Below are 26,207 nucleotides of genomic sequence, written 5' to 3'. Positions count from 1 at the left end.
AAATAGAACGAAGGTCTCCTTTAGCAACAACCCTTATAGTTAATGGAAACCGCTCTTTAGTTTTCTTTTCTTTTTAAAACGGCAAGGACAGGCCGAGCCGGACCGATAGCTCTCAGCCCGCAAAATAAAAATAGCCCGCCACCGAGCAAGGGGCACCTGAAGGCCACATAGCCTAGGCACCCAGGGACCCCCGGGGCGAGTTTGCATAATCCCGCCTAACGCACAGCCGACCCTTGCTCGACGCAAAGACGTCCCCCCTGAAATATACACGCTTGAGAAAGAAACCTTCGCACAGGAGTTCCCCAGAGCAACAAGCTGGAAGGCTCGCTTAGTGCTCCGGGACTTCTCGTTCGAGCCCCACCTAATAGACAGTGCTGGCAGAAAAACGCTCTCCCTTTTTCTTTGTCCCCCTTTACCTCATTTATTTTGCTGCAACAAACTCAGGGAACCTGTACTTATATCCGCAGGTCTCCCCAGGATATTTTCACTACAGAAAGGAAAAGAAGGCCGGGAGATGAGGCACCTGGCTACCCTGTGTTTGCTCGTGCTGGCAGGCACCCTAATAGAAGGACGCCCGTCCAAATTAATGCCCTACCCCCACTGGAGATGTATCAATACCCTAGCAGGGAATGAAATGATGGTCTGCAAAGTTGTACAGCAGAGCAATATGACCACCCCTACGGATCGCACAAACTTCCGCAGTTGTGAAGAGCAGTGGATCCGACCCCCAGAGCTTGTTATTTTATGTGTGGGAGTGAAAACCATGTCCCAAGAATTAGTATGTTACTCGCCTACTGATACGGTTTCACCTCTCGCTCCTATTCCTTGTATGTTTCTCCCCCGCATCAGGCCAGCCCCCACCGCAGTCCCGGTGGTAGACAGATATACCACCCCTGCCAACTTCGAAACCTCGCCATTTGTCACTGAGGCTTTTGGACCATACTGTGAAGTTATTTTAGTGTCGGCCGCAGTATGGAAGGCAGGAGACCCCTTTAGAATGACCATCCTACTAGGCACTACCACCACTGAGTCTGCATCAGTCACTATCACGCCCCCTTCAGGCGCAGTTCTCTCCTTTGCTATAGAACGCTGGGAGAACCTGACCTGGATTGTAAAAGAGGAAGACCTAGCCAAACATGGCCCACCCGATTGGATTCTGGTTCAACAGACGCCCGAATGCCAAACCAAGCCCCTAGTAGAGAAATTTCACCGGCTTGGGCTGCTCTTTGTAAATTTGACTCATGAACCAGGCAATTATTCCCTGCTGATCCGGACCCAGGAGACCCACACCATCCAAATTGACCCTTTGATTGCTAGCAATGAACAATTAAGCCAAGGCGGCACGCATATAGTGGGCTCCCATGTTTTGAAAACTGACATTCGAGAGAGAGTTCTAGTCCGCCCGCAAATGTCTTTAAAAGAGATCCGCATAGACTTAGCTGAGTTAAATATAACCCAGAGGCTGCCGCAGTGCGCTCCCTATCTGGAGGCCGGTAGCAAGGGTTGGAATGCATGGCTACAACTGTGGATCGATCCCTCCCCCTCTCTCTCGCGTGCCAGACGAAGCATTGCCGACTGGACTGCTCCAGCAGCCGGAGGCTTAGCAATCATGGATTCGGTCAACATTGAGACTCTTGCTAATAAGTTTGCCCATGTTACGACTAGCATCTCTGACTTAGGTAAACCGGTGGTGCAGTCTCTAAATTCCATTTCGAATGGGCAACACGAGATCAGCTCCATTTTAGTTAACTGGGAGAGTCAAATTGAAAGAGATTTTTCTCTGCTGCTCAAAGGGACACAGTCTTTTGAACGCAACGTGTCAATAGCTATGGCATGTATGCAAGCCCAACAATTAAATCAGGCTGTGGCCATGGGGCTAATTCGGCAAGCCACGGACGGGCACTTGCCCCTGGAAATCAAAAGATTGATTATGCCCAAATTGTCACCCATAGAACTGGAGCTTGAATCCTGGTGGTCTCTCGTAAATTCCTCATTCTCGCCGACCACCCAGGAGCTTAAATTATTTTTATTAACGGCCAGTGCGCACGAGTCATTCCATGTGTACCCAGTCGTGCCTCTGGGACTCCAAGTCAGCAACGCCGAAGTCCTCTACGCCCGACACCCCGACCATTGGGCCCGCTTCACCCCGACCGGATGGCAGCTCGTCAGCCTCCAAGGGTGCCAGCATCGAGACCAGACCGGCTTCATTTGCCAGGACCAAGCCTTTGCACCCCATCACCCCTGTGTAGCCCCGCAAGTCGACGCCCTCAATGAGTGCTCTTTCGAGGTCGTCCGGGAGAACAGCTCCGCTGTGGTCTACATTGGGAAAGGATGTGCCTGTGTGCAAACGGCCTGCGACTTTGTGATCCTGAACTCGTTCCAGCTCAAGCCTGTGATCCCGGGAGTCAATCGCTGCTTTTGCAACCTGTCTTCGGTGGCAGCCTGCGACTTCACCTACACGGTACCGGTCTGGACCCAAGAAGAGATCCTGGTGGCACCCTCCATCTATCGGTATGTGAAGCCAGTCTCCCTTGGCATCGGTCTGGAGCTAATCCATGAGCTCCTGACCCACCCCCAGCTCCACCGCACCCTCCAGAGCATCCAGAGGGACGGGGACACCACTGCTTTGGTTGTGTCCCACAACGGAAAGGAGATTTTGGATCTGGTCCAGCGGATTAAGACCACCGGCGAGCATTCGTGGTGGGAGACCCTCTTTGGCTGGAGCCCCACTGCCACTGGAATTTACAATTTGGCTTTGCACCCGATCGTCATTATTCTGGCCTTCCAAGTTTTATTATGTGCCTCATTACTTTATTTGGGCTGTTGGAGCCGCCGACAGCTCCAGCAACTCCAGCTGTCTTACCGCTTGGATCACTATAACCCCGACCTTCTTTTGCCTTAAGGGTCGTTCTTGGCGCCCTCCTTTAACCCTTGTTTGTTTTATTGCTTATGTTGTCATGAACTATGACTATGTTTTATTATGTGTACGGATCCTGCACCGGCCCCATGGACGCTCTGCTGCCGGACTCCGCTCCGAGGCCCTCTTGTGGACTAGGGGGGGACATATCTCTCTGCCTCCCAGCCCACGGCCCGTCTCCAAACGACCGCCAGCGGCACTACCTCCATGAGGACTAGAACTGTGTGCCTGAAGCCCTTCTCGCCGCCTGCCGACCCTGCTCTGCGGATTGACGCAGACAGCAAGGGGGGGTGGAAGTGTGTTTTGGGACACATGGACTAAGTTTGCTTGTTCCTGTATATATGCAACCCAGTCCAGCAGCTGTACTGCGGACTGAGCCGCCTGTGATCTTTGTTACTCTATGGTTTTATGAGTTTCCCTCCATTGCTTTTATGAATTTTAACTCCCATGAATTTAGCCCCGAACTAGTCCCTCTCTCTATCTATTGCAAGTGCGCCCATGAACTTTATCCCTATGAATTTGATTTTAACCTTAGGAATTGCCTTTTTAACCCGACTCCCTCCGCCGAGGTAATTCTAGCATATCTATTATTTTATGAATTTGGTTTTAACCGGGACCCCTCCTGAACGGTCTCTTTTAAAGGTTATTTTATTTCTGATTTTAAGCTCGAAGAATTTGGTTTTAATCTGACTATATGAGTTGGTCTTTTAATTGCAGAGTTTATTTTTCTGACCCCCTATGAGCCCTTCCGCCGCTCACCCCTCATGAATTGTTTCCACGCACTTGCTTTTACTCTTGCTGCTTTTATTGGCTTTAACCTCCCGAATCATTGCTTTTAATCCTATGTATTTATGTATTTATGGTTTTAATTATCTATGAATTGTTCAACCCTTGATGAATTGGTCTATGCCCTGCTTGCACATTTCACTTTTACCTTGTATGAATTGCTTTTAACCCTGCATTCATGAATTGAACCATGAATTGTCCTTGCCTTTAAATCTTCTGCTTATGAATTAATCCATGTATATGAATTGCCCCTGGTTTTTAATGCTTTTAACCCACCATGAATTCCGTATGAATTACCTCCCGCCATGAATTGATCAATGTACCCAGATATGAATTATTGCTATTTATATGCATGAATTGATCATTGCTGCCTACCACTATGAATTGCTATCACCTATGAATTATTACTATTTATTCTGACGGTTGCACTTAGCACACCCCCCGGTGTGAACCCAGAGACCTGCAGCCCATTGGCTGATCTAAATTGCACTTATTCGGATTAGGTGGTTCTCCAAACTAAATTTTTGAGTGACGCCTCCCCCTCCTTCCCTTCCCACTCCTTCTTCGCTCGAAGCTCGACCACCGGACATTGCCGACCACCTCGCCTTTGAAGTCAAGTTCGGAGACCCGCGCGCCTGACGTCCCGGGGTCTCCGAGGGGGGGAATTGTTGCCAAGTAGGCCCCCTCCCCTGCTCTAAGGCCTGCCATGAACTGTGCTAAAGTTTCCTGCGTTGCTGTTTTACTACTACACCAAAGACTGCTTTGCACGTGTGTGCTCTGATACACGTGTCAGTTTCCTGCCTGCGTGTCAACCACCCTGCTGCTGCTATAGACTGTGTAGTTCACTGACTCCATGTTTGGCTAACTGCACAAAGGACTCTCTTTCTGGGCAGCCCTGCCCTGACCTGTATCTGGACTTCCTAGTGTGTGTTTGGACTCTGTTACAAGTGTGCCCCGTGCCTGCATTGCCATCTGCCACGGACCGTGCCTGTTTCCTGCTTTGGACTGTGTTTTAAAGTGTTGTTCCCCCTGCCTCCATGGAAGCCTGCCTCATATGGGCCCAAGCCGCTGCTAGCAGCCGGGCGCCTGCCGGGGAAACCTCCAGCGAGCCTGGCTAGGCGCTCCCTGGTCAGTTCCCGCCTGGAGCCTCCCGCGGGTAGGTTGCCGAGCTTGCCCTCGCTACCGGGCAGCCTGCTATCCAGCCCCAGCTATGCCCAGCCGGCATCCATGTTCTCAGGCACCCAGAAGACCCTGGGAAGAAGACTGCTTTGAGAAGCCATTTCGGCGAAGCGGGCACACCACGTCCGCAGCGAGAGCCCCTCGCCCCGCTCTGCATATCTTAGGAGCCGCCCCGGAGAAGGAACTAAGTGCCGACCATCCCAAGCACTTAGAGAATGCATCTCAAAGAAACCTCCGCATTCCAAAGCTGATGACATCAGGACAAGCCCTGTCCGCTGGAACATCCTTTCAGCCCACTTGGATTTCCCCCTCCCTCTTTTGTCCCCTCTTCCTGAGGTGTCACTTATCACAATCTGATTACCAAAGTGGCCCATCCAAGCCATTCAGTAGCCCATTAGACCCTTTTTTTTAATCTGTGAGAACCACCAAGTAAAGCACCAGCCCCAGGGTACGTTTTGGGGTATTTAAGCTGGTCTCTCAGACCACTCGGTGCCTCGGCCATTCCCATCCAGAACCCCTCGCTGTCTGTGGCCTCGGCCATTCCCTATCCAGACCTCCTTGCTGTCCGTCTGTGGTCCCAGTGCTGGCATTGGGCCACCCTCGCTGCCGTGTCTCTGCTTCGCTCCAGGATTGTGAGTATTTCCCTTATCATCGTTGGGAACCAGCTAATGCGAATGTCTCTGTATTTCCTACTCTGTATTTCTTAGACCTTGTATGTTCCTTGTATGATTGTGCAAGCTAGGCTTACGCTACACTCAATACACGTGTTTGGACCTGACTCGTTGTCTGCCTCTTTTTCACTAGAGTGTCTGGGATCAGGACCTCCGTATACATAGGTTATGATCCTCGCTTAATATTAATAGTTACAGACTGCTACAGCTAATTCCCCATTATAATAAAGAGCAGTTCTGGTAACAGTGGAACTCAAAAGGAAAATTTCAATACATTTACTTCAATAATTGATTTAAGGAGCTCGGAAATGTTCGCAGACAATTCACAAATATGGTATTTTAACCTAAGTCTGTCTAATATGATTTCACAGCACAAAAGTCATGAGTCAAACAAGGAATGGCCATATCTATACTTGGATGGATAGCATAAGAAGATTAGTGGGATCAAACAGCTGGAAACAGAAAACCTACTGCACACATAAAGAATAGTCACAACAAGCCACAGCTTCTTGCCTTGATGCCTACCTTTGAAACACCTGCCCCAGAAACTATTAAATCATTGAGAAGTTCTAAGGTACCACTTTCTCTGCATTCTTAAAAGTTTGCAAGCTAATAGAATCAAGAATGAAATCTGAGCTGTTAACCAGAATACAAGAGGCTATGGCAGAGAAGCCCGTAGGCACCTTTGGAATTCTACCACAGGATGGTGGACACAAACACACAATAGTTCACACAATACATTCCTCCACATGAACATGGTCCTGGCTGTAGTGGAAATTGTGCAAGAATATTGTATATAAAGGAGTTTTAGTTGGTGTATCACAGGTTCTGCCATCTTGCCCTGTTCATGCCAAGGCCGAATATGATTGTTCATGCTAGGGCCTGAATATGATTTCTTGCTTGAATATGCCTTGCTAAGCTATACTGTTCTCTTCTGACGGAAGCTCTGGCCTTGCTGGTAGTTTGAGTATAAGGATTCCCAAAGAGGTCAAGGAAACTGGCCCCAAGGATAGGCAGGCAATAATTTCTTTAACTGGCGCCAGCTAGCATGGACACAGCATGTTTTGGTCTTGAACCTTCCCTTTGTGACAATCAGTCAACTTCTCTTCATTCAGCCCTCTTTTGAGGAAGATTAATGTACCGGGGGTGGGTGGGTATGTAAGTTTAACCTATATGAGTCTTAGTACATTCTCTTCAAATTGGACTTCAGCCTAGACGGACCGGTAACGTGATGGGCACAAATTGGCCATAGGAGTCTGGCTGTTGTCTTCGGGGTCCCAGACAACTGAAGCTGGCAGTGTAACTCATCAGGTGATATATGTATCCTTCCTCTGCTCTGCTATGTTATTGTGCTGATGTGTTCCCTGTTATTTCTTTGTATGTATGATGCATTTATGTCTCTCTTGTATTCTACTTGCTTTGTTTAATAAATTGCTTTCCTTCCACACTGGTATGCCTATTGCTATCAAATCCTAAAGAATCTCTTGCTCTTTGGCAAGATACTGGCTACAAATGAGGTGCATTACATGAAGCTCTTCTGTGAAGTGTGAACCAGCACTAGTAAGTCAAAACAGGAAAACATGGATTAGAATTCTGAGTCACAGGTGGCCAGATTTAGAATCCACACTACCACTAATTACTAAATTCCACACATTTAGCTGGTAGCAGTCATTCATAATTTTTATATGGTATCTGTAAAGTGTTTACATTCTGACAATGTATCTAACTGACAATGAAGGCCAGCCACATAAGACAGGTAATCAAGATACAGAAAAAAGACTAGAAGAGCAGAGAAACTATCACTTACCCTCATTGAGGTTTCTCCTCCATGTGGCTGCTGAAGCCTGAACACCTGAGCCACCATGTGTTCTGTCGAAGGGTGAAGTAAGATACGTCGGGAAGCCAATCCTACCATTACATACCTGCCCATTGGGGACAGGCTCACAGAAATGGCATTGGGGCCTGGGAATGAAACACACAACAGGTTATCATTTTTTTCCAGTACGGGACTGGACACAATTTCCTACACTGTATTTCCTATCTTCCATCTTGTCTGTTTTCATAACTCAGACTATCATCCTTGTTCAATTGATCCTCGTGAAAAGAACCACTATGAAAAGATTACTAGAGCTGATTAGAAACTTTAAAGGTCCATTGCCTGTTATCAGCTACATCACTGCTACACTGCTCTACTATTAGCTAAGTGAACATGTTATACTGATATCATGTAGCTTTTTTTTTTTTGCCATCAAGTTGCAATTTATGGCAATCCTGTAGGGTTTTCAAGGCACGAGACGTTCAGAGGTGGTTTGCTATTGCCTGCCTTTGCATAGTAACCCTAGACTTCCTTGATACTCTCCCATCCAAATATTAATCAGGGCTGACTCTGTGTAGCTTCCAAAACATGACAAGAATGAGGTAGCCTGGGCTATCCAGGTTAGGGCACCTCTCTACCCTTAGCATTGTATATCCTTGCATGCCATTTGGGTACATAGCAGGCAAACATTTTTCTGTAGCTGTGACACACTATATCTGTATGATCTTTGAAACAGTGCACTTCCATTTCTGAGTAAATGATAGTGAATAAAGGTCAGATATCTCTCAGCCCATCTATACCATCTTACCAAATCGTTTAGTGTACAGCATCTCTCCCAAGTTATGTGGTGCAAGAGAATATACTGCCAGTATTCCTTCATCAGGAAAGCCCCGCTGACTGCTAGGAATGAATGCTGCCAGAAGCTGCCCATCTGCAGAGATATCACAACTAGCATCGTTGTATATCTTACAGTTTTGCACTAGCACATTCACAGAGGCTGCAATGAAAAAGAGGGAACAGAAATTAAAACTATAACGCAAAGGAGATCAGATTTTTTTTTAAAAAAAATATATATTTGATATAATAGGCTTATTCATAAGTGCTCAGAAAATTTACCATTTGGCTGGAATATATATTTAATCAAAATGTAAGTATGCTTTCATGAACTTGAGGAATGTGTGCATATGAGAACTAAGGGTGATCAAAGCACTCGAGTCTCTGACATATATGTACACAGAATGTTTTTATTTCCAGCTGCTAAACAACAATATAAAAAAGTCTTTATGGGCTATCTGTGTCACAAGTTGCTGTGGTTGCCATGGCAATGTTGTATGTTCACAAATGACAGAGAATTCATATCGTTCTACCTTTCAATAGATTATTATTGATTTTATGGTTTTGTAACTTTTAATGCATTTTTTAAATGTTGTTAGTCGCCCTGAGCCCATCTGTGGGGAGGGTGGGGCATAAATCAAAATAAATAAATAAATAAATAAATAAATAAATAAATAAATAAATAAATAAATAAATAAATAAGAATACAGAGTCCAGATTATCACAAATACTGAAGGGATGCCCTCTATAAGTAACTAGACATTTATGGCAAATGTTATGGAAATCCAAAAATTTGTAATTGGGATTAAATTGGGATTGGAATTAAAGCAATACACAACAGCTAATAACTGAACACAATCACTTATATGGGTACCACAGATAACAATGAGTAGCCCTACTTCAATGCCATTCTCTACACAGATTTAGCATCTGTGTTAAGTTAAACATACCTCCTCCTTTGTCCTCCAACAACCAAACTGGTATCAAGTCCTAATATTTTAAGCCCTAGTTTTTATCTCTATATTGATTGCTAAAATCTTTACTGATGCTCTGGTTATCCCAATGACCACTCCCCTCTAAAAAACACTGCCATGTCTCTCCTTCAGGGCCTCCCTCTTCAGAATGCCCCAGCTAATCTCCTCTCCCCCTCTCCCTGCTGTGTTTATGATCCTATAACATAAGTTCTAGCCATAATAGTATGTTCATTTCAATCTGCATCTATATGTAGTGTAACAATAATAAACATCACAATATGTCATGAAGACAAAAAGAATGCTTTCCAGGTGCTAATCACTCTAATCATAATATACATTCAAAATGGAGATAAATACCCTAATAACTATATCAGAGAAATTTTCACTCTAAAATGTAGCATCTTTCTAGGATGACTGTCAAATACAAATATGTATTTTCTGATTAGAACAATAACCTCTTGGCCCATGTCAATGGACTATCAGAGCCTTATTCAAGATACATTTGAAAGGCTGGTGCTCACACCGTCTACTACCACCATCTTCTAAGTTATGTACTTATCTTACAAATGTAAGCTGCAGGCTACTGATTTACATCTTATGCCTTTGAAAATGTAAATAACAGGCACTGTGCTCCCCAAGAAAAACAGTCTGTGCATAGTGAGATGTAACAAGTCTCTCATCCTGGCCTTTTAATACCTTAAAATAACCTTAGTTTTGTAAGAGGTAGTCTGAGAGGACTGTAACTTCAGGGTTCAAAAGGTGCCAAGAGACAGACTCCTGCCACTGGATAAGATGACATACACTTTGAAGGAGATTGTGAAATCTTTCCTCTAAATCTTTTCCCTTCAATTTCTGGCAACTTCTCTTCCTGCCATAGTCTTAAAGGGGTTTCCTTTCTTCATGCTAAAACTATCCTCCTTTATTCCTAAATCCAGCTTTCCTGAATTTGGAAAGCATGAATTCAAGCAGTCATGATTAGCACTGTGAATCATGTCAGCTTTTAAGTCTAGCATTTGATTCTTTTGACAGCCTCTCTTATTACACAGCTCCTGTGACATATGTTAATTTCCCAACAAGATTACTGACATCAGCTCACAAGTGTCCATTAAAGGAATTCTCTATATTGCCTCTCCATACCTGCTACTTTTAGTGCAATTATGAAATAACACACAAAGTATTAGAGACCACACATTTTTTGTTCTCCTGGTAGCAAACCCTAATTTGTGGGCTGTTGTCAGCTTTTTGTTCTGCATGCTATTTCCTAGATATATCAGTTCAGTGTGCCTTGTGCTCTTGAAAATTATTTTAGTCAGTATTCTACTAGGATTTTCTGGGGGTACCAGTGAAAGTTCAGAAGAACTAGGCATGCCTTGTGATTCTTCTCTGGAAAAAAAATAACCATGATGCGTTAACATTTTAAAGAGATTTGTTTCAGGAAACTCCTTACATTTTAAAGAGGGAAAGAAAAACAGTGTTTCACTTACTTGTAACTGTTGTTCATCTAGGTCTTCCGTGCAGGCACACATGGGGCTGCGCATGCGCAGGCCTTCCGATTCCAGAGATTTCCAAAGCTCAAGAACACTAAGGGGCATTCTTGCCTCTCAGCATGCATGCATGGCTGTCTTTCCCGCCGAAAACCGCCCCTAAGAGGCGGAGCACCCCCCCACATACCCTCAGTCCTCTTTTGCTGCCCTACAGCAAGGTAAGTACCAAGAGAGTTAGTGGGGAAGGAGGGAGGGCATGTGTGCCTGCACGGAAGACCTAGATGAACAACAGTTACAAGTAAGTGAAACACTGTTTTTCATCTATGGTCTTCCTGTGCAGTCCCACATGGGAAGATTACAAAGCTTAATACCTGGGAGTAGGGGTGTGCAAAGGCACCCTGATTCGTGTTTTCCGAATCTGCTAAACCCAAATCGAGAGGCCGATTCGGGTTTAGCAGAAACCTGAATCACCCAGCCGATTCGGGTTTACCGATTCGGATTGATTCGGATTGATTTGGGTTAGCTTTTTCAATGGGAAAAAGCCTCCCCAGGCTTCTCTGAAGCCTGGGGGAGGCATTTTCCCACCGAATCACCCCAAATTTGGTGGGGGCCTTCTTCTAACTCCCCTCTAACAACCCCCCAAGTTTCAGAACGATTGGACTTTGGGGGGCCATGTTATGCCCCCCCAAACCAGGTCCCCCTATCCTCTCCTAAAAAAAAGCCATAGCTTTAGGTTGCTGCTGCTCATCGTCATTCATTTTTTCCTATGGGGAAAAAAAGAAGAGGAAGGTTTCCTTTGCCAGGGGTGGCATTTTGCATGCAAAATGCCCCCCTACCCTCAGGGGCCCTTCTCCCACCTTTCCTCCCACCCCCCACCAAGGCTCAGCCTGCTCCAAGTAGGTGCTCTCAGCCCCCAAAGTCCACCCCCTACAGCCCCACACAAACCCAATTCCCCCCCAGCTGCCACACACAGACCCAAATCCCCACATTAGCCCCTCACAGACCCAAATCCACCCCCAGCAGCCCCACACCCATAACCCCAGGAACAGGCTGGCAAAGGCCAGCCCTCTCCCTTTGTTCCCTATGCTGGGAACTTCTAAACTCTCTTTCCCTGGGCAATTCTGCCACAATGCCACAATGGTGTGCCACAATGGTGGGCACACTTCTGAGTGCCAGCTGGTAGGGGTAGGGGGCACAACAGGGCATGATAGCAGTGTACTACACAAAATAATACAACCCACTTCACCGTTTTTGACAGCAATTGTGTTTGGGTGATTCTCTGATGTGAAGTGAGTTGTGTTATTTTTGTGAGGTGGAATGCTGGAATGCCCTTTGGTGTGCCCCCCTGCTGTGTAACCTAAAGCTGTTCAAGAAATAAAGTGTTTTTGACAGGAATTGTGTTTTTGTGATTCTCTGATGTTAAGTGAGTGGTGTTATTTTTGTGAGATGGAATGCTGGAATGCCTTTTGGTGTGCCCCCCTGCTGTGTAACCTAAAGCTGTTCAAGAAATAAAGTGTTTTTGACAGGAATTGTGCTTTTGTGATTCTCTGATGTTAAGTGAGTTGTGTTATTTTTCTGTGTGGGGGACTGCTGGTGTAATGTGTCATAATGCTTTGCCTACTTGTACTTTGAAAGGGAGAAAATAATTTTTTAAAAACTTTATTTTGTGTTGTTCGTGTTTTATTCTTTGTTGTGCATTTGGTTCCCATCATAGGGAACAATGGGGCTGGCTGGCCAGCCATCTCTGTAGGTGGTGGGGGAATTTGAGGGAGGGTGTCTGTGGTTCAGGTGCTCTTTCACAGGGACCAGCTGGCACTCAGAAGTGTGCCCGCCATTGTCGCACCCCTGGGCTGCGCAGAATTGCCCAGGGAAAGAGAGAAGTTCCCAGCATAGGGAACAAAGGGAGAGGGCTGGCCTTTGCCAGCCTGTTCCTGAGGTTATGGGTGTGGGGCTGCTGGGGGTGGATTTGGGTCTGTGAGGGGCTAATGTGGGGATTTGGGTCTGTGTGTGGCAGCTGGGGGGAATTGGGTTTGTGCGGGGCTGTAAGGGTGGACTTTGGGGGCTGAGAGCACCTACTTGGGGAGGCCATGAAAAGGCCCCCCCAAGTGGGAGCAGGCTGAGCCTTGGTGGGGGGTGGGAGGAAAGGTGGGAGAAGGGCCCCTGAGGGTAGGGGAGCATTTTGCATGCAAAATGCCACCCCTGGCAAGACAAGCCTCCCCCAGCTGTAGTAGAGAAAAGAGCACCTACGTGGGGAGGCCATGAAATGCCCCCCCAAGTGGGAGCAGGCTGAGCCTTGGTGGGGGGTGGGAGGAAAGGTGGGAGAAGGCCCCCTGAGGGTTGGGGGACATTTTGCATGCGAAATGCCACCCCTGGCAAAGGAAGCCTGCCTCTTCATTTTTTCTCCATAGGAAAAAATGAATGAAGATGAGCAGCAGCAAGCTAAAGCGATGGCTTTTTTTAAGCGAGGATAGGGGACCTGGTTTGGAGGGCCATAACATGGCCCCCCAAAGTCCAATCGTTCTGAAACTTGGGGGGTTGTTAGAGGGGAGTTAGAGGAAGGCCCCCACCAATTTTGGGTTGATTCGGTGGGAAAATGCCTCCCCCAGGCTTCAGAGAAGCCTGGGGGAGGCTTTTTCCCTTTGAAAAAGCTAACCCGAATTAACCCGAATCAACCCGAATCGATTCGGGTTTTCCCGAATCAATTCGGGTTTCTCCGAATCAACCGGAATTGGGGTGAATCGAGTTTTTTCGGGTTTTCCAAAACCAGAACTGCACACCCCTAACCTGGGAGGTACTGCAGACTTGTCACAGAAAGATTGACTACAGAACTGCTGTGTCCACCGCTGTCTCCTTTCTGTCTAGGATATCCAGCGCATTGTGCTTAACAAAGGTATCAGCTGAGGCCCACATTGCCGCTTTGCAGATGCCGTGGAGAGGGACACCTTTCAGAAGAGCTGCTGACGACGCCTGGGACCTAGTAGACTGGGCATGAACTTCCAGAGGACAAGGTAAGTTAGCAGTGCTATAACATGTTAATATCGTTTGGACCACCCATCGAGATATGGTCTGAGACTGAAATGGGCAATAAACTTTCATAAAGAAATAACAATGGAATCATGGGAACACTGGTAGAAAAACACTTTGAAGATTTCAACTTGTACCAATATTAAAGAGAATGTATATAAAATGATGTATAGGTGGTATTTAACGCCTAAGAAGATTGCGTTTGGAAATACAAATATGTCAGACAAATGCTGGAAATGTAAAAAGCATGAACGATCATTGTATCACATGTGGTGGACTTGTGAGGTAGCTAAGCAATACTGGGGAGATATAATGGAAATAATTAATGAGGTTTTGCAAACCCAAATAAATAAGAACCCAGAATTGCTGCTACTGAACTTGGGAATGGAAGATGTTCCAATACAGTATAGAACATTACTATTTTACATGACTACAGCAGCAAGACCTTTGTATGCGCAGAAATGGAAAGTGCAAGAAATACCAACTATAGAAGATTGGATTTACAAATTGTTGTGCATGGCAGAAATGGATAAAATGACAAGAAAACTGAAAGATCTGGATCCAGGAGAATATTTTGCAGACTGGGGAAAACTGAAACAATATTTAGGGAAAAAATGGGATGTGAAAAGAGGACTGTGGCAGTTTGAGAATTATTTATTTGTGATTTTATAAAGGGGAGAGAGAAGTAACTTTACCATTAATGGGGAAATTTAGTCATTAATTAATCTAAGCTAACACTATTATTAAGAAGATTGTATTAAAAATAGATAGGTTAAACAGTTAGGAATAGAATGGATGTATTAGAGAATCTGAGATACAGAATAATTTGAACATGCTTAGAATAAGGGATACATAAGATTTAGAAGAATATAGTTAAAAATAATTTAAACGATAAGATGGGTTAAGGGTTGGAAAGCTGTTGGAAGTCAATAAGGAGGGGGGGAAAGGGTGGGGGTTGTTATAATTTAGGTAATATGGGAAATTTATGTAAAATTTATGTACTCACCAATAAATTTAAAAAAAAAGAGAGAGAGATATGGTCTGAGACATTGCCTTCCTGCCCTTTTTCTGTACTGAAAAACACATGAATAACTTGGAATCCACCCTAAATGGCTTCACTCGGTCCAAATAAAAAAGAATTGCCCTACGGACATCCAATGAGTGGAGGGCTTTTTCTGCTTCCGAAGTTTGTGTACAGAAGAAAACAGGCAAAGCTATTTCTTGAGAAAGGTAAAAACTAGATACCACCTTGGGCAAAAAATCAACCTTAGTTCTGAGAACTACCTTTTTGGTATGAATTTTCAAATAAGGGGGTTCACAGGATAATGCAGCTAATTCCCCCACCCTTCTAGCTCAAGTGACGGCCACAAGGGAAGTCACCTTCATGGAAAGAAAATGTAGTAGGCACATAGCCAGAGGCTCAAACAGCTTAGACATTAACCGGGTCAAAACCAAGGGTAAGGACTACTGTGGGACAATGGCCTTAACAGGGGGAAATAAGTTATTCAGTCCTTTCAGAAACAACTTAGCTGTACAATGAGAAAAAACCATTTTGCGGTCTATTGGAGGGTGGAAAGCAGAAATGGCTGCCAAATACACCTTGATCGAACTGTTGGCCAACTCTTTCTGTTTGAGTTCCCTTAAAAATTCAAGAATTTCAGGTAGAGGGGAAAGAAAAGGGTCCGACCCCCCTATGCCAACACCACAAAGTAAATTTGTCCCACTTAAGTGCATAGGACTGATGTGTAGACAGTCGCCTAGCATTTTGCAGAACATGAGTCACTGCTGAGGAGAAGGAATGTTCTGCCTGATCAGCCAAGCTGTCAGTCTGAGTTTCCCTATGTCGTGGTGAAGAACCCCCCCTCCAGGACAGAAGGTCCGGAACTATCGGAAGGCTGTATGTGCGAGACTGTAATTGCAGGAGGGTGTGAAACCACAGTTGTCGTGGCCAAACCGGAGCTATCAAGATGACTGATATCCCGTCCCTCTGAATTTTGCTGAGGACTCTGGCTAGAAGTGGAAACAGAGGAAACGTGTAAAAAAGGTGTCCCGACCACCTGAGTTGAAATGCATCCCCACGAGACTTTCGGCCTATTCCTCCTCTGAAGCAAAATTCGTGAGCCTTGCGAATCTCTTCCGAAGTGAAGAGATCTATGTTTGGAAACCCCCACTTGGAGAAGACACGGAGCAAGTACTTGTCCTGGAGGGACCACTTGTGATTGTCCCTATGCAGTCTGCTCAGATGGTCTGCCATTGAATTCTCCACCCCGGGGATATGAACTCCCTGTAGCCATACCGAATGTTTTATGGCCCACATCCAGAGTCTTATTGCCTCGTTGCAGAATCACAGATGCTGTGCCCCCCTGCTTGCTTATATAGAATATTGCAGTGGTATTGTCTGTAAGGATCTGGACGGACTTGTTCCACACAATACCTGAAAAGGAGATTAATGCATATAACACTGCCCTCATTTCTAGCAAGTTAATATGCTCATTACTTTCTGAAACGCTCCACACACCGTAAGTGTACGATCCCAAACAATGGGCCCCCCAACCTAAAAGAGACACATCAGTAGTGACCGACACCTGAGGTTGTCTGCAACCAAACTCTACTCCTTTGAAGAGGTTCAAGTCATCCAACCACCAATCTAAGGAGCCCACAACTTTTCTGGGGACAGTAAGCCTCCTACTTTGAGAATCCTTTTCAGGAGAAAAAACAGAATTAAACCACATTTGTAATGGCCACATAAATAACCTAGCCAGTTGTACTACCGCAGTAGTAGAAGCCATGCAACTCAACAGGATTTGTATGAACCCAACAGACTGGAAACAACATTTTTTCATCCTGTTAACGAGAGTCTTAATTTTTGAGGCTCTCTCCTCAGGTAAGAAACCCGCATCTCTGATGCCATCTAAGATGGTTCCTATAAACTGAAGAGATCTAGTAGGGGTCAATTTAGATTTCTTTTGGTTAACAAACAGTCCCAAACGTAGGCAAAGTGTCAAGGTGAGGGAAACCTGTCTATCAACATCTTCTGCTGAACAACCAACAGTCAGCCAGTCGTCCAGATATGGAAAAACACAGCATCCTTGAACTCTCAAGTGTGCCACCACTACCGCCATACATGTTGTAAAGACTCTCGGGGCAGTAGCCAGCCCAAAAGGCAATATCTTATACTGGAAGACATGCTGATCATAAGAATAATGGAAGAATTTCTTATGCTCCGAGAAAATTGAAATATGGAAGTAAGCATCCTTTAAATCTAAGACTGCAAACCAAGAATTCGGAGGTAATAAGGTCAAAACCACTTGTAGGGTAACCATCTTAAATTTACAAACCCTAATAAATTTATTCAGGTTCCTGAGATCTAGCATGGGTCTAAGACCTCCATCCTTTTTTTTAACCATGAATAAGTTAGAGTAAAACCCCAACCAAGAGGATCGATCCATTACTTCCTCAATGGCCCCCTTATCTAGAAGTGCTGAAAGCTCCAACAGAACCCCAGCTTGAGGAGTCTCGGAAGCAAACACAGGGAGTTGCAAGTAAGGTAACTGCACAAACTCAACTTTATAACCATATTGAACTATAGTTGTAACCAAACATTGGAATTAATAGAACACCATTCATTCCAGTATGCACTCAGTCTGACCCCAAACAAAGGGTCAGGACCCTGTAATTGTCAGAATTGCTTATGTATCTGGGGTTGTTCCTTGGTCTGTTGCTGATGAGCGCCAGACTTATTCCTTTGATTCTGCCTTCATCTAGGAAACGAGGACTGTGGGCTTTGGTAAGGCTGGTGGGGCTGGTAAGCATACCCATGGTATGACTGGTAGCGCTGCTGACGACCTCTCTGAAAGGATCGCTAATACGACCTTGTTGAATGCTGTTGAGGGTGATGAAGGACTCCATAAGATTGAGCTGTAAGACAACCTGCCCTCTTCTTGGAGAGGTATTCATCCATTTTTTCAGAGAATAGCGTGGTCCCTTCAAAGGAGAGATCCTCCACCATATTCCTGGTGTCAGCAGGGAGCGCTGTTGTTCTCAGCCTAGTGTAGCGATGCAGGACCACTGTAGAGAGCAAAGATCTGGCAGAGGTGTCCACCATACTTCTGCTGGCATTAATCTGGTGGCAGGATAGGCAGACCACTTCTTCCTGTATGACCTTGAGGAAGATCTTCTGATCCTCTGGTAACTGGGGTATGAAGGTTGCCACTTTCTTCCATAATAGAAGCTGATAAGTGGCCATCATTACGGCATAATTCACCACTTTTACCCCGAAGGCAGCCGAAGTATAGAACTTCCGTCCCATCGCATCTATCTTTTTACTGTCCTTGTCCGAAGGAACTGACAGTGATCCTTGTTTAGGTTTAGCTTGCATTTCTTCAATCACTAATGACGATGGAGGAGGGTGAGCTGAGAGGAACGATAGAGATTCTCTACCTTTCTGTTGGTAACCGGGGCAGATGCAGGCTTCAAATTCAATCCCTTCCATACGTCTACAAAACCATCAATCAGAGGGAAGGCGACCGTGGGGGTAGAACCCGAATATATGTGCTGTAAAATCTTATCAGTGAACTTCGTCTCTGTGGATGTCACCTCTATCTCCAGTGCTTTAGCCATGTGTTGGAGTAGCTCATTATATGCCCTGAAATCATCTGTAGGAGATGCTTCCTCCCTATCAGGAGACTCCGACAAAGGGGAATCACTATACAGTGTGTGTTCAGCACACTTCATAAACTCTGCTTCGGATGGTAGTGGGGTCCTTCTTGACCCTGCATAGGAATAAGCCTGTAGCAAAGGAGATCTAGATTCTCTCCTGTAGGGGCGGTCCAAATAAGAGTAGCCCTCTCTATGGTGGTAAGAAATGGCTGGTTCATCACTTAAGTGATCATCCCTAGACCGACTTCTGTATGAGTAGGGGCTGTGCCGATGTCTAGAACAACCTCGTTGTTCCCCGGATGATTCAGGTGACCCAGATTCGTGATCTAGGCCACCCCGATGGAGCGGGGGGGAGGGGCTTCTCCACCAAAATTACATCCTCATCCTGACTCGCCCTGTGGTGAGGACTACGTGGTAAGGAATGGTCTCCTGACCCTCTATGTCTCTTATCTGGAGGATCAGAACCGACTACCTCTGTTGGGATCGAAGGGGAGGCGGAGAGCATGCTTTCTAAGAGAGCTTTATCATGTTTAGATGAATGCTTCCACTTTTTTTTCTTCTTTTCTAGGCTGGATCCTGCTGAGCCAGGAGTCGGAAGCGGATCCAAAGGTTTCGGAACCAAGGAGGGACCCTCCTGAGAAGTTGGAGGAGTAGCAGTTGGAATCGAAGGTGTTAGACTCCAAGGGGTCTTCGGATCAGGAGTCCTCCAAGGGGAAGCTGAGACCACGGTCGATGTCGAAGGTGGTCGACTCCGAGGAGTCTTCGGAACTGAAGGTCTTTGGTCAGAGTGGATGATTGGTTCTGACAAGCTCCGAACTGAGGCGGTAATCGACTGACAGTCTCGGTTCCGAATGACTCAGTGAAGGTCGGGAGCGTGATGTTTTTGAGCCCGCGGATCCAGGGCCAGGTTGAGAAGTGGAACCGGACGAGGCAGATGGTGGTGCCGTAGCTGGTAAGTCCGTGGCCGCCATAGCACGCTTCCAGAGGGAGACTTGTAGACGACCCGCCCCTTCTGCCCTGGCCTTTGGTGTAAAGGCGTTGCAGTGCTTACAAGCTTGGGTGTTATAGGTTTCCTCTAAACAGTATAAACAGCTTGAATGGCCATCCGACCATGTCATCTTTCTGTCACAGGATTCACAGTGCTTGAAGAGAGCTGTTTCCGACATTGTGGCGACTAGAAGAGCTGGAAACCTCTACTATCAGCAGGGTGAAAGAGAAACTGAGGGTATGCGGGAGGCGCTCCGCTTCTTAGGGGCTGTTTTCGGCGGGAAAGACAGCCGCACATGTGCGTTGAGAGGCGAGAGTGCCCCCTAGTGTTCTTGAGCTTTGGAAATCTCCGGAATTGGCAGGCCTGCACGTGCGCAGTCCCATGTGGGACAGCACAGGAAGACCGTAGATGAATAATACTTCTTAAAGACTACCATTCTGAAAAGGCTTAGTAACACAAAAGTCTATAATATGGGAGCTATTATATTCCAACTCTACATATTTATCGTTCCACCTTAAAAATACCAGACACTGACTTTAACTGTATCACTGAGAAGAACGTAATGTATTTGAAAAAATAGTACTTAATTCTAAAAACAAATAAATGTATAAAAACAGTAAAATAGGCAGGCTTAATGGATCAGATCACAAGACCAACCAGTCCAGTGCAATTCTTTTTGCCCAGGCTTTTAATTAATGGGTTAAACATTTAAAATAGTTTGCACAGTCTGCTTCAAGCATGAGAACTGTTTTATGAAAATCACTTTGTTTATGAAAATCATTTTGCCAAATTGTTGTTTTTATGATCTAGGTAAGTTTTTAAGGTCTGGATTTTAACAGCTATGTTTTTTAAATAATTTGTATGCTGTTTTATGATTTTTTAAAAATTATTTTTTTATTTATTATTTTCTATTTTTATTCTGCCCTCCCTGCACAAGCAGGCCCATGTTTTGCAAGCCTTCTTGAAGTTTTATGGAGAGACAGCATATACATTTTCTCAGTTAATTTATCTGTCAAGAATGGTCTATTATAATAGGGGCTGAAGTGAGATGAACCTAGAGAATTCCAGACACTCTTCGCATTTTTAATTTTACTATTTCAGACACAAGTCATTAGCTTTGGTTACAAAGTCTTGAGTATTCTTTAACTGAAATAAGAATCTACTGCACTAATGCTACATGCAGGTTGGCAAAGAAAGCAAAAACTGTTTGACCTAGTAATACCTAGAGGAAATGCTGAGAGAATGACAAAGAATAAAATATAAAACCCATTTCAAGCTTAAATAAAATAAAGACAAGCAAAACCAAAGCTAGGCACTAGAAGAATAAAATCTAACCTCTCTGATACTTCAACTTTGCAAAGGGCACCCAGCCTTTAAAATTTTGTACTCATTTAATGTTCACTAGTTATTCTCATCTTCCAAGGTAATGATCACTCTTTCTTAGTTTCATTTCAAATATCTGCTGTATGACTAACCACAAATCTCTTACAAATCCCCCAAAGGGAATAAACTAGTCTAGGCATCATAAGACACATAGTGTAGATTGTAGTCACACTTCATTAAAACCTGTATGACTCCAAATTTGGTCAATGATCAATTATTTTAGTAGATATGTCCTGACAACAGACAGTTAGGAACATGAAATGGTGTCTGAAGAAGCAAATTATTTTCCCACTGATCAATAACTTACTTTTAGAAAGCATATTGAGCCTATTATGAGTTGTCATAAAACAGCACTAAAAAAATGGAAAAGCACAAAATGAACTGAATCCAAAAGGGAAGAAAATTTTCCTGCTGTCCCTAAGCTGGGTATGCATGTGTTATAATGTATAATGACTGTAAACTTCTTTTCTCACCAAGAGTACTGACAACTGTATTTTAGTCTTAATCTAGAAATGAAAGTCCTCGTATACAGTAATTCAGGTGTGAAAGGAAGCATAGAAAAATACTGAAGTGTTAACTGCCATAAAGTGTTAAGGAAAACCTCTCTTGAGAAGTTGCAAGTTAATATATTTATTAAGAGTTGTCTACCCTTGAAATTAAAGGAGGGCTAACTTTTTACAAGATCCACTTTTTTTTGTATTAGAGTCCTCATGGGACTACTGGTGAGTTTTTTAATGTATAGGGCACACACCTAGAATCTTTTGATATCTAAGTTATAACTAATCTCTTGTTACGAGATCCTGAGTATTTATTCTTGCTCACCACCACAAATGTAATAAAGCCAACACAAAGGTAAACAATATATTCTACAGAATAATGTGTCTCTATAGAACAGTACAGATATCACCTGAAGACAAAAGCTGAACCAAAAGGTGGTAGGGGCTGAGTTCTGCAAACATTTACACATCCTCAAAAACACCCAAATCTCACTGAGAATTTTAAAAGCTTACTGGGAGAAGAATGCATTCCTGGGACCAAAGCAATTAGACTGATGCACTGAACTCTAGTCTTGGGTAGCACAACTAGTTGCATTAACATGGGCAGACAGTGCATCTCAACGCAGATCCCATTTAAGCTAATATAATGCATACAGTCAACATCTGGATGTGCATCTGGGACAATGTCCAGCTTGCCATAATGTGCTGCAATGAAACCATCACTGGGTAAACCCAGGAGCATTCCCATTGTTGACAAAGTGCACAGACAGAGCTGTTCCCTTCCCTCATCTCCCTATGCTACGAGTAATTTAAACTGAGAGCAAAACACTAGCTTTAAGTGATATTATCGAGGTGAATCTGACTGGCTATTTGGCACTATGATGCCCTCTCATTCCCTATTTTGTCCCTAATATGTCAATCTCTAGGAAAAAAGAAAAACTGGTGCCCTAGCTCCTCCAAAGACACCAAAACAACATCAAAAACTGAAAAACAAAAGCTAAAGTAAAAGGATGGACTTGGTGGGGTATCACCTTTTAACCTCAAAATCTGAGAGCATAACCATTATGGAAGCTTGAAAATTATGATCCAAATGGTACATCTGCATGCACAGCAATCTCCCCAACTTCTGTCCTCATGCATAACAAGTTGCATATGAAATTTGTGGGAGGTACTAGTTCCCTTTCTAGCTTACCATTGCTTATTTCGGGTAAGTCAAATTTGGTGAAATCCCACCACTGAAGCCTGTAGGTGGTATTGGCAATATTGCTGGCCACAGCAGACTGTCCATCTCCAATCACAGCTCCTAGAAGACAGAAAAAAAGGAGAGGGGGAGTTGAAATCAATTGAGGCTAAAGAATCAATTTAATCGTGTCCTGGGGCTCTTCACCTGTGGGTCTGGCCTGTGGGCCCTGTTAGAAGCTGAGTATCTCTTACATCCTATAGGACCTATAGTATAGGTGTGAGGGGGCCCCCTTCTGCCAACCTTTCATAAGTTGCCTTCTGAGGCAGTTTGGCGGGGTAATTATCAGGGAAGTACCATAAAACCTGAACTATCTCTGAAATGGATTGCAGCAGCATGGCTGGTGGGAGAGCTGAGGCAGTAACATGTACAGTCTGTGGCATGTTTGTATTCTTATCTGAGGGTAACAGGAACTACACTTGCAGCAAGTGTAAGTTGGTAGCTCTACCGGAGGAAAAGACACAGGGACTTGAGGGAAGGTGAAGAGTACATGGACAGAATGCATTTTCCATTTTCCTGGAAAAGACCTCGGTCCTGGACCCATTCCAGTCTGGTTTCCATCTGGGCCATGGGATGGAGACAGTGCTGGTCACCCTCACGGATGAACTCCCTAGGCACCTGGACCAAGGTGGGTTGGCGCTGCTGATCTTGTTAAATCTGTCAGCGGCGTTCGACACGGTCGACCATGAGATGTTGGCCCACTGCCTCGCTGACATGGGGATTCGAGGGATGGCTTTGCAGTGATTTGTCTCTTTTCTCCATGGATAGGGACAGAGGGTGGCGCTGGGGGAGAAGTTGTCGATACTCTCTCCCTTGTTGCTTAATCTTTATATGCGCCCCCTCACCCAGTTGGTGATGAGATTTGGACTGGGTTGCCATCAATATGCAGATGACACCCAGTTGTATCTGTTGATGGGCGGCCGACCTGACACTGCTCCATACACCCTATTGAGAACCTTGGAGGCCGTGTCTGGATGGGTGGTACAAAGCATGCTGAAGTTGAATCCCATGAAGATGGAGGTCCTTTACTTGGGCCATGGGCTGCTGGAGGTGGGGATCTATCTCCTGGCCTTTGGGGGGGCACTGCTTGTGCCCATACCATCAGTCAGGAGTCTGGGCATGATCTTGGATTCCTCCCTATCTATGGAGGCCCAGAAAGCAGTGGTTGCCCGGGCTGCTTTTTTCCATCTTTGGCAGGCCAGGCAGCTAGCCTCTTATCTCTTGACCCAGGACCTCACAACAGTGATCCATGCTACAGTCACCTCCAGGTTGGATTACTGTACCTCGCTCTACACAGGGCCGCCCTTGAGCATGATCCAGAGACTACGGTGGGTTCAGAATGCTGCTGCATGTGTTCTGATGGGTGTTCCTTACAGAACACATATTACACCAATCCTGGCTTCTCGTGGAATTCTGGGTCCGGTTCAAGGTGCTGTTTTTGACCTATAAAGCCCTAAACCAACTGGAACCAGCATACCTGAGGGACCGCCTCTCCCTATATGTACCCCAGAGAACACTTAGATCAGCTGGAAAACATCTGCTGGTGGTCCCTGGTCCCAGCGAGGCTCAGTTGGCCTCGACCAGAGCCAGGGCCTTTTCAGTCCTGGCTCCAACCTGGTGGAACTCTCTGTCTGAGGAAACCCGGGCCTGTCAGGATCTTGTATCATTTCGACGGGTCTGTAAGATGGAGATGTTCCACCAAGCGTATGGGCGAGGCAAGTATTAGATCCTTACCAAGCCTCCCACACAGCATGGGGCTATGCAGTGCCCACTTGTTAACTAATCCACGTATGGGTTGCAGTAATCCATCCATCCGCCTCCCTCCCTTTGTATTTGTATGTGGATGGGCAGGAAATTAGAGCTGGCCCTGTCTTGGGACAGTTAGATGTTATTTAAGTACTGATTTTGATGTGAATTGTTGTTTTATATTATATTTTATAATGGCTGTGCCTCACCCTGAGCCCGCTTGTGGGAACAGCGGGTTAGAAATGTAAATAACAATAACAATAATAACAACAACGATGATGATGAAGCACTTTTCAGAGAGCAACATGAGGAGGAGGGAAAGGTATCTCAGGATTTGGAGGAGCACTAATTCAAGAGGCGGGCACATGGAAGAAAGCAACCCACAGGAGCAGGATAATCAGGAGACATTCTGAACCTCTTATGCTAAGCAATCGGTTCCATAGATATTGATTCTGGACCACTGGATCAAGAGCTACTCCCTCAGACTCCTCAAATCTTGAAAGAAATTTTTCAGGCTCCTGTGGATGAGAGGACTCGAGCTTCCATTTCTCAATATAGGAGAAGGCATGTGCTGTTAATTGGGGACTCCCTACTGAGAGGGGTAGAGGGTAAAGTGTGCCGACCAGACTTGTCGTCTCGAGAGGTATGCTGTCTAACAGGTGCATGCATCTAGGATGTGACAGAAAGGGTAGTAAGACTTATCAAACCCACAGATTATTACCCGTTCTTCCTGATACATGTGGGAACAAATGATATTGCCCGGCACAGTCTGGAACACATTAAGAGAGACTATATTTCTTGCAGGATGGGGCTAGCGGGGCCTTTCCAGGTGACGCAGCTTGGCCGCCTCCACCTCCGTTTGCAAGGCGCCAGACTTGCCTCCTGAGTTCTGGCCAGTCCCCTGGGGGTGGACGTCAGGCCTGCTGGCCCCACATGGGGTGGGTGCAGTGGCTTCTAGCCTGTCTGGCTGGGTATTGGCGTCCCAGGTGTGCACGTGCACTTCTTGCCCTTTGGGGCTTGGTTTGGCAGTGTGTGCCTGGCCAGCCACCCAGGCTGGTTCCGTTTCCCCTTCACTCCCTGCTGTCTGGGTCTGAGTTGTCTCCCCTGGGCTCTCTGAGCCTGCAGCCGGGGTGCTGTCGGTCCTTAGGCAGGGGATCTGTGGCAAGTTGGGGTGCTCAGGGTGTTTGTCCTTGGACACCACCAAATAGCTAAACGCACCAATTGGGCTCCATGTATGTATAGTGAAATCATCACTCCTGTGGCTTACCATTCCACAACATATACTTATTCTGTTACAGAGGTTCACCTTTGAGTCAGAAAAAGTAGTTTGCAAAGCAGCGTCCAGTTGCATACTCTTGTTGTATTTTTTTGGTATGGCATTATTCATAAAGGTAAATATCAAAGCCATATCCTTAAAGGAAAAAGTAGCAAATGAAAATGTGAGAATGTTGGACTTTTTAAAAATAACTGTTCTACTTTTTCTCCCTTCTGATTGCTATTCCACTACTCAACTGCTATAAGGGAAAGCAAGGGCTGCATCTCATTTACTGATTTCCCACCTACTGCGTTGTTGAACCCAACTATTAACAACATTTGGTCAGCTAGTACTGGACACTAAAGAACATAGTTGAAGGATCAAATTAGTCTTGGGTCATTTTTAGATGGAGATTTATGGATGAAATGGGCTTGGGCCATAATATAGAAGGTGGAAGCCAGCTCACCTCAGAGGTGTTTCTGTGTAATTTATACACATGGATTGAGAAACTGCTGACACTTATACTAATTAGGTAATTGAGAAAAACAGTGTTGCACTTACTTGTTAACTGTAGTTCATCGAGGTCTTCCGTGCAGGCATACATGGGACTGCGCGTGCGCAGGCCTGCCAATACTGGAGATTTTCTAGCTTAAAACCACTAGGGGGCACCCTACGCCTCCCAGTGTTCATATGCAGCCGTTTTCCCACTGAAACAGCATCTAAGGAGGCAGGGCGCCCCCAGCTACTTTCAGTC

The 26,207-nt window shown here is 45.3% G+C and overlaps 1 protein-coding gene across 1 annotated transcript in view; it reads right to left on the bottom strand.

The window, feature by feature from the left end:
- AMBRA1 (autophagy and beclin 1 regulator 1) overlaps positions 1-26,207 on the bottom strand; it is a 405,622-nt gene that overhangs the window by 134,645 nt on the left and 244,770 nt on the right. The window contains exons 13-15 of the mRNA XM_054971604.1: positions 22,405-22,515; positions 8,178-8,366; positions 7,361-7,515 (exon numbers count right to left, since the gene is read on the bottom strand). Of these exons, the coding sequence (XP_054827579.1) occupies positions 7,361-7,515; positions 8,178-8,366; positions 22,405-22,515 (455 nt within the window). The remainder of the gene's footprint in view (positions 1-7,360; positions 7,516-8,177; positions 8,367-22,404; positions 22,516-26,207) is intronic.

Source organism: Eublepharis macularius, chromosome 2 (genome assembly GCF_028583425.1).
Source record: "Eublepharis macularius isolate TG4126 chromosome 2, MPM_Emac_v1.0, whole genome shotgun sequence".
NCBI lineage: Eukaryota > Metazoa > Chordata > Lepidosauria > Squamata > Eublepharidae > Eublepharis > Eublepharis macularius.
The sequence above is the reverse complement of the archived record's forward strand: the minus strand, read 5'-3'. Positions and strand labels throughout refer to the sequence as shown.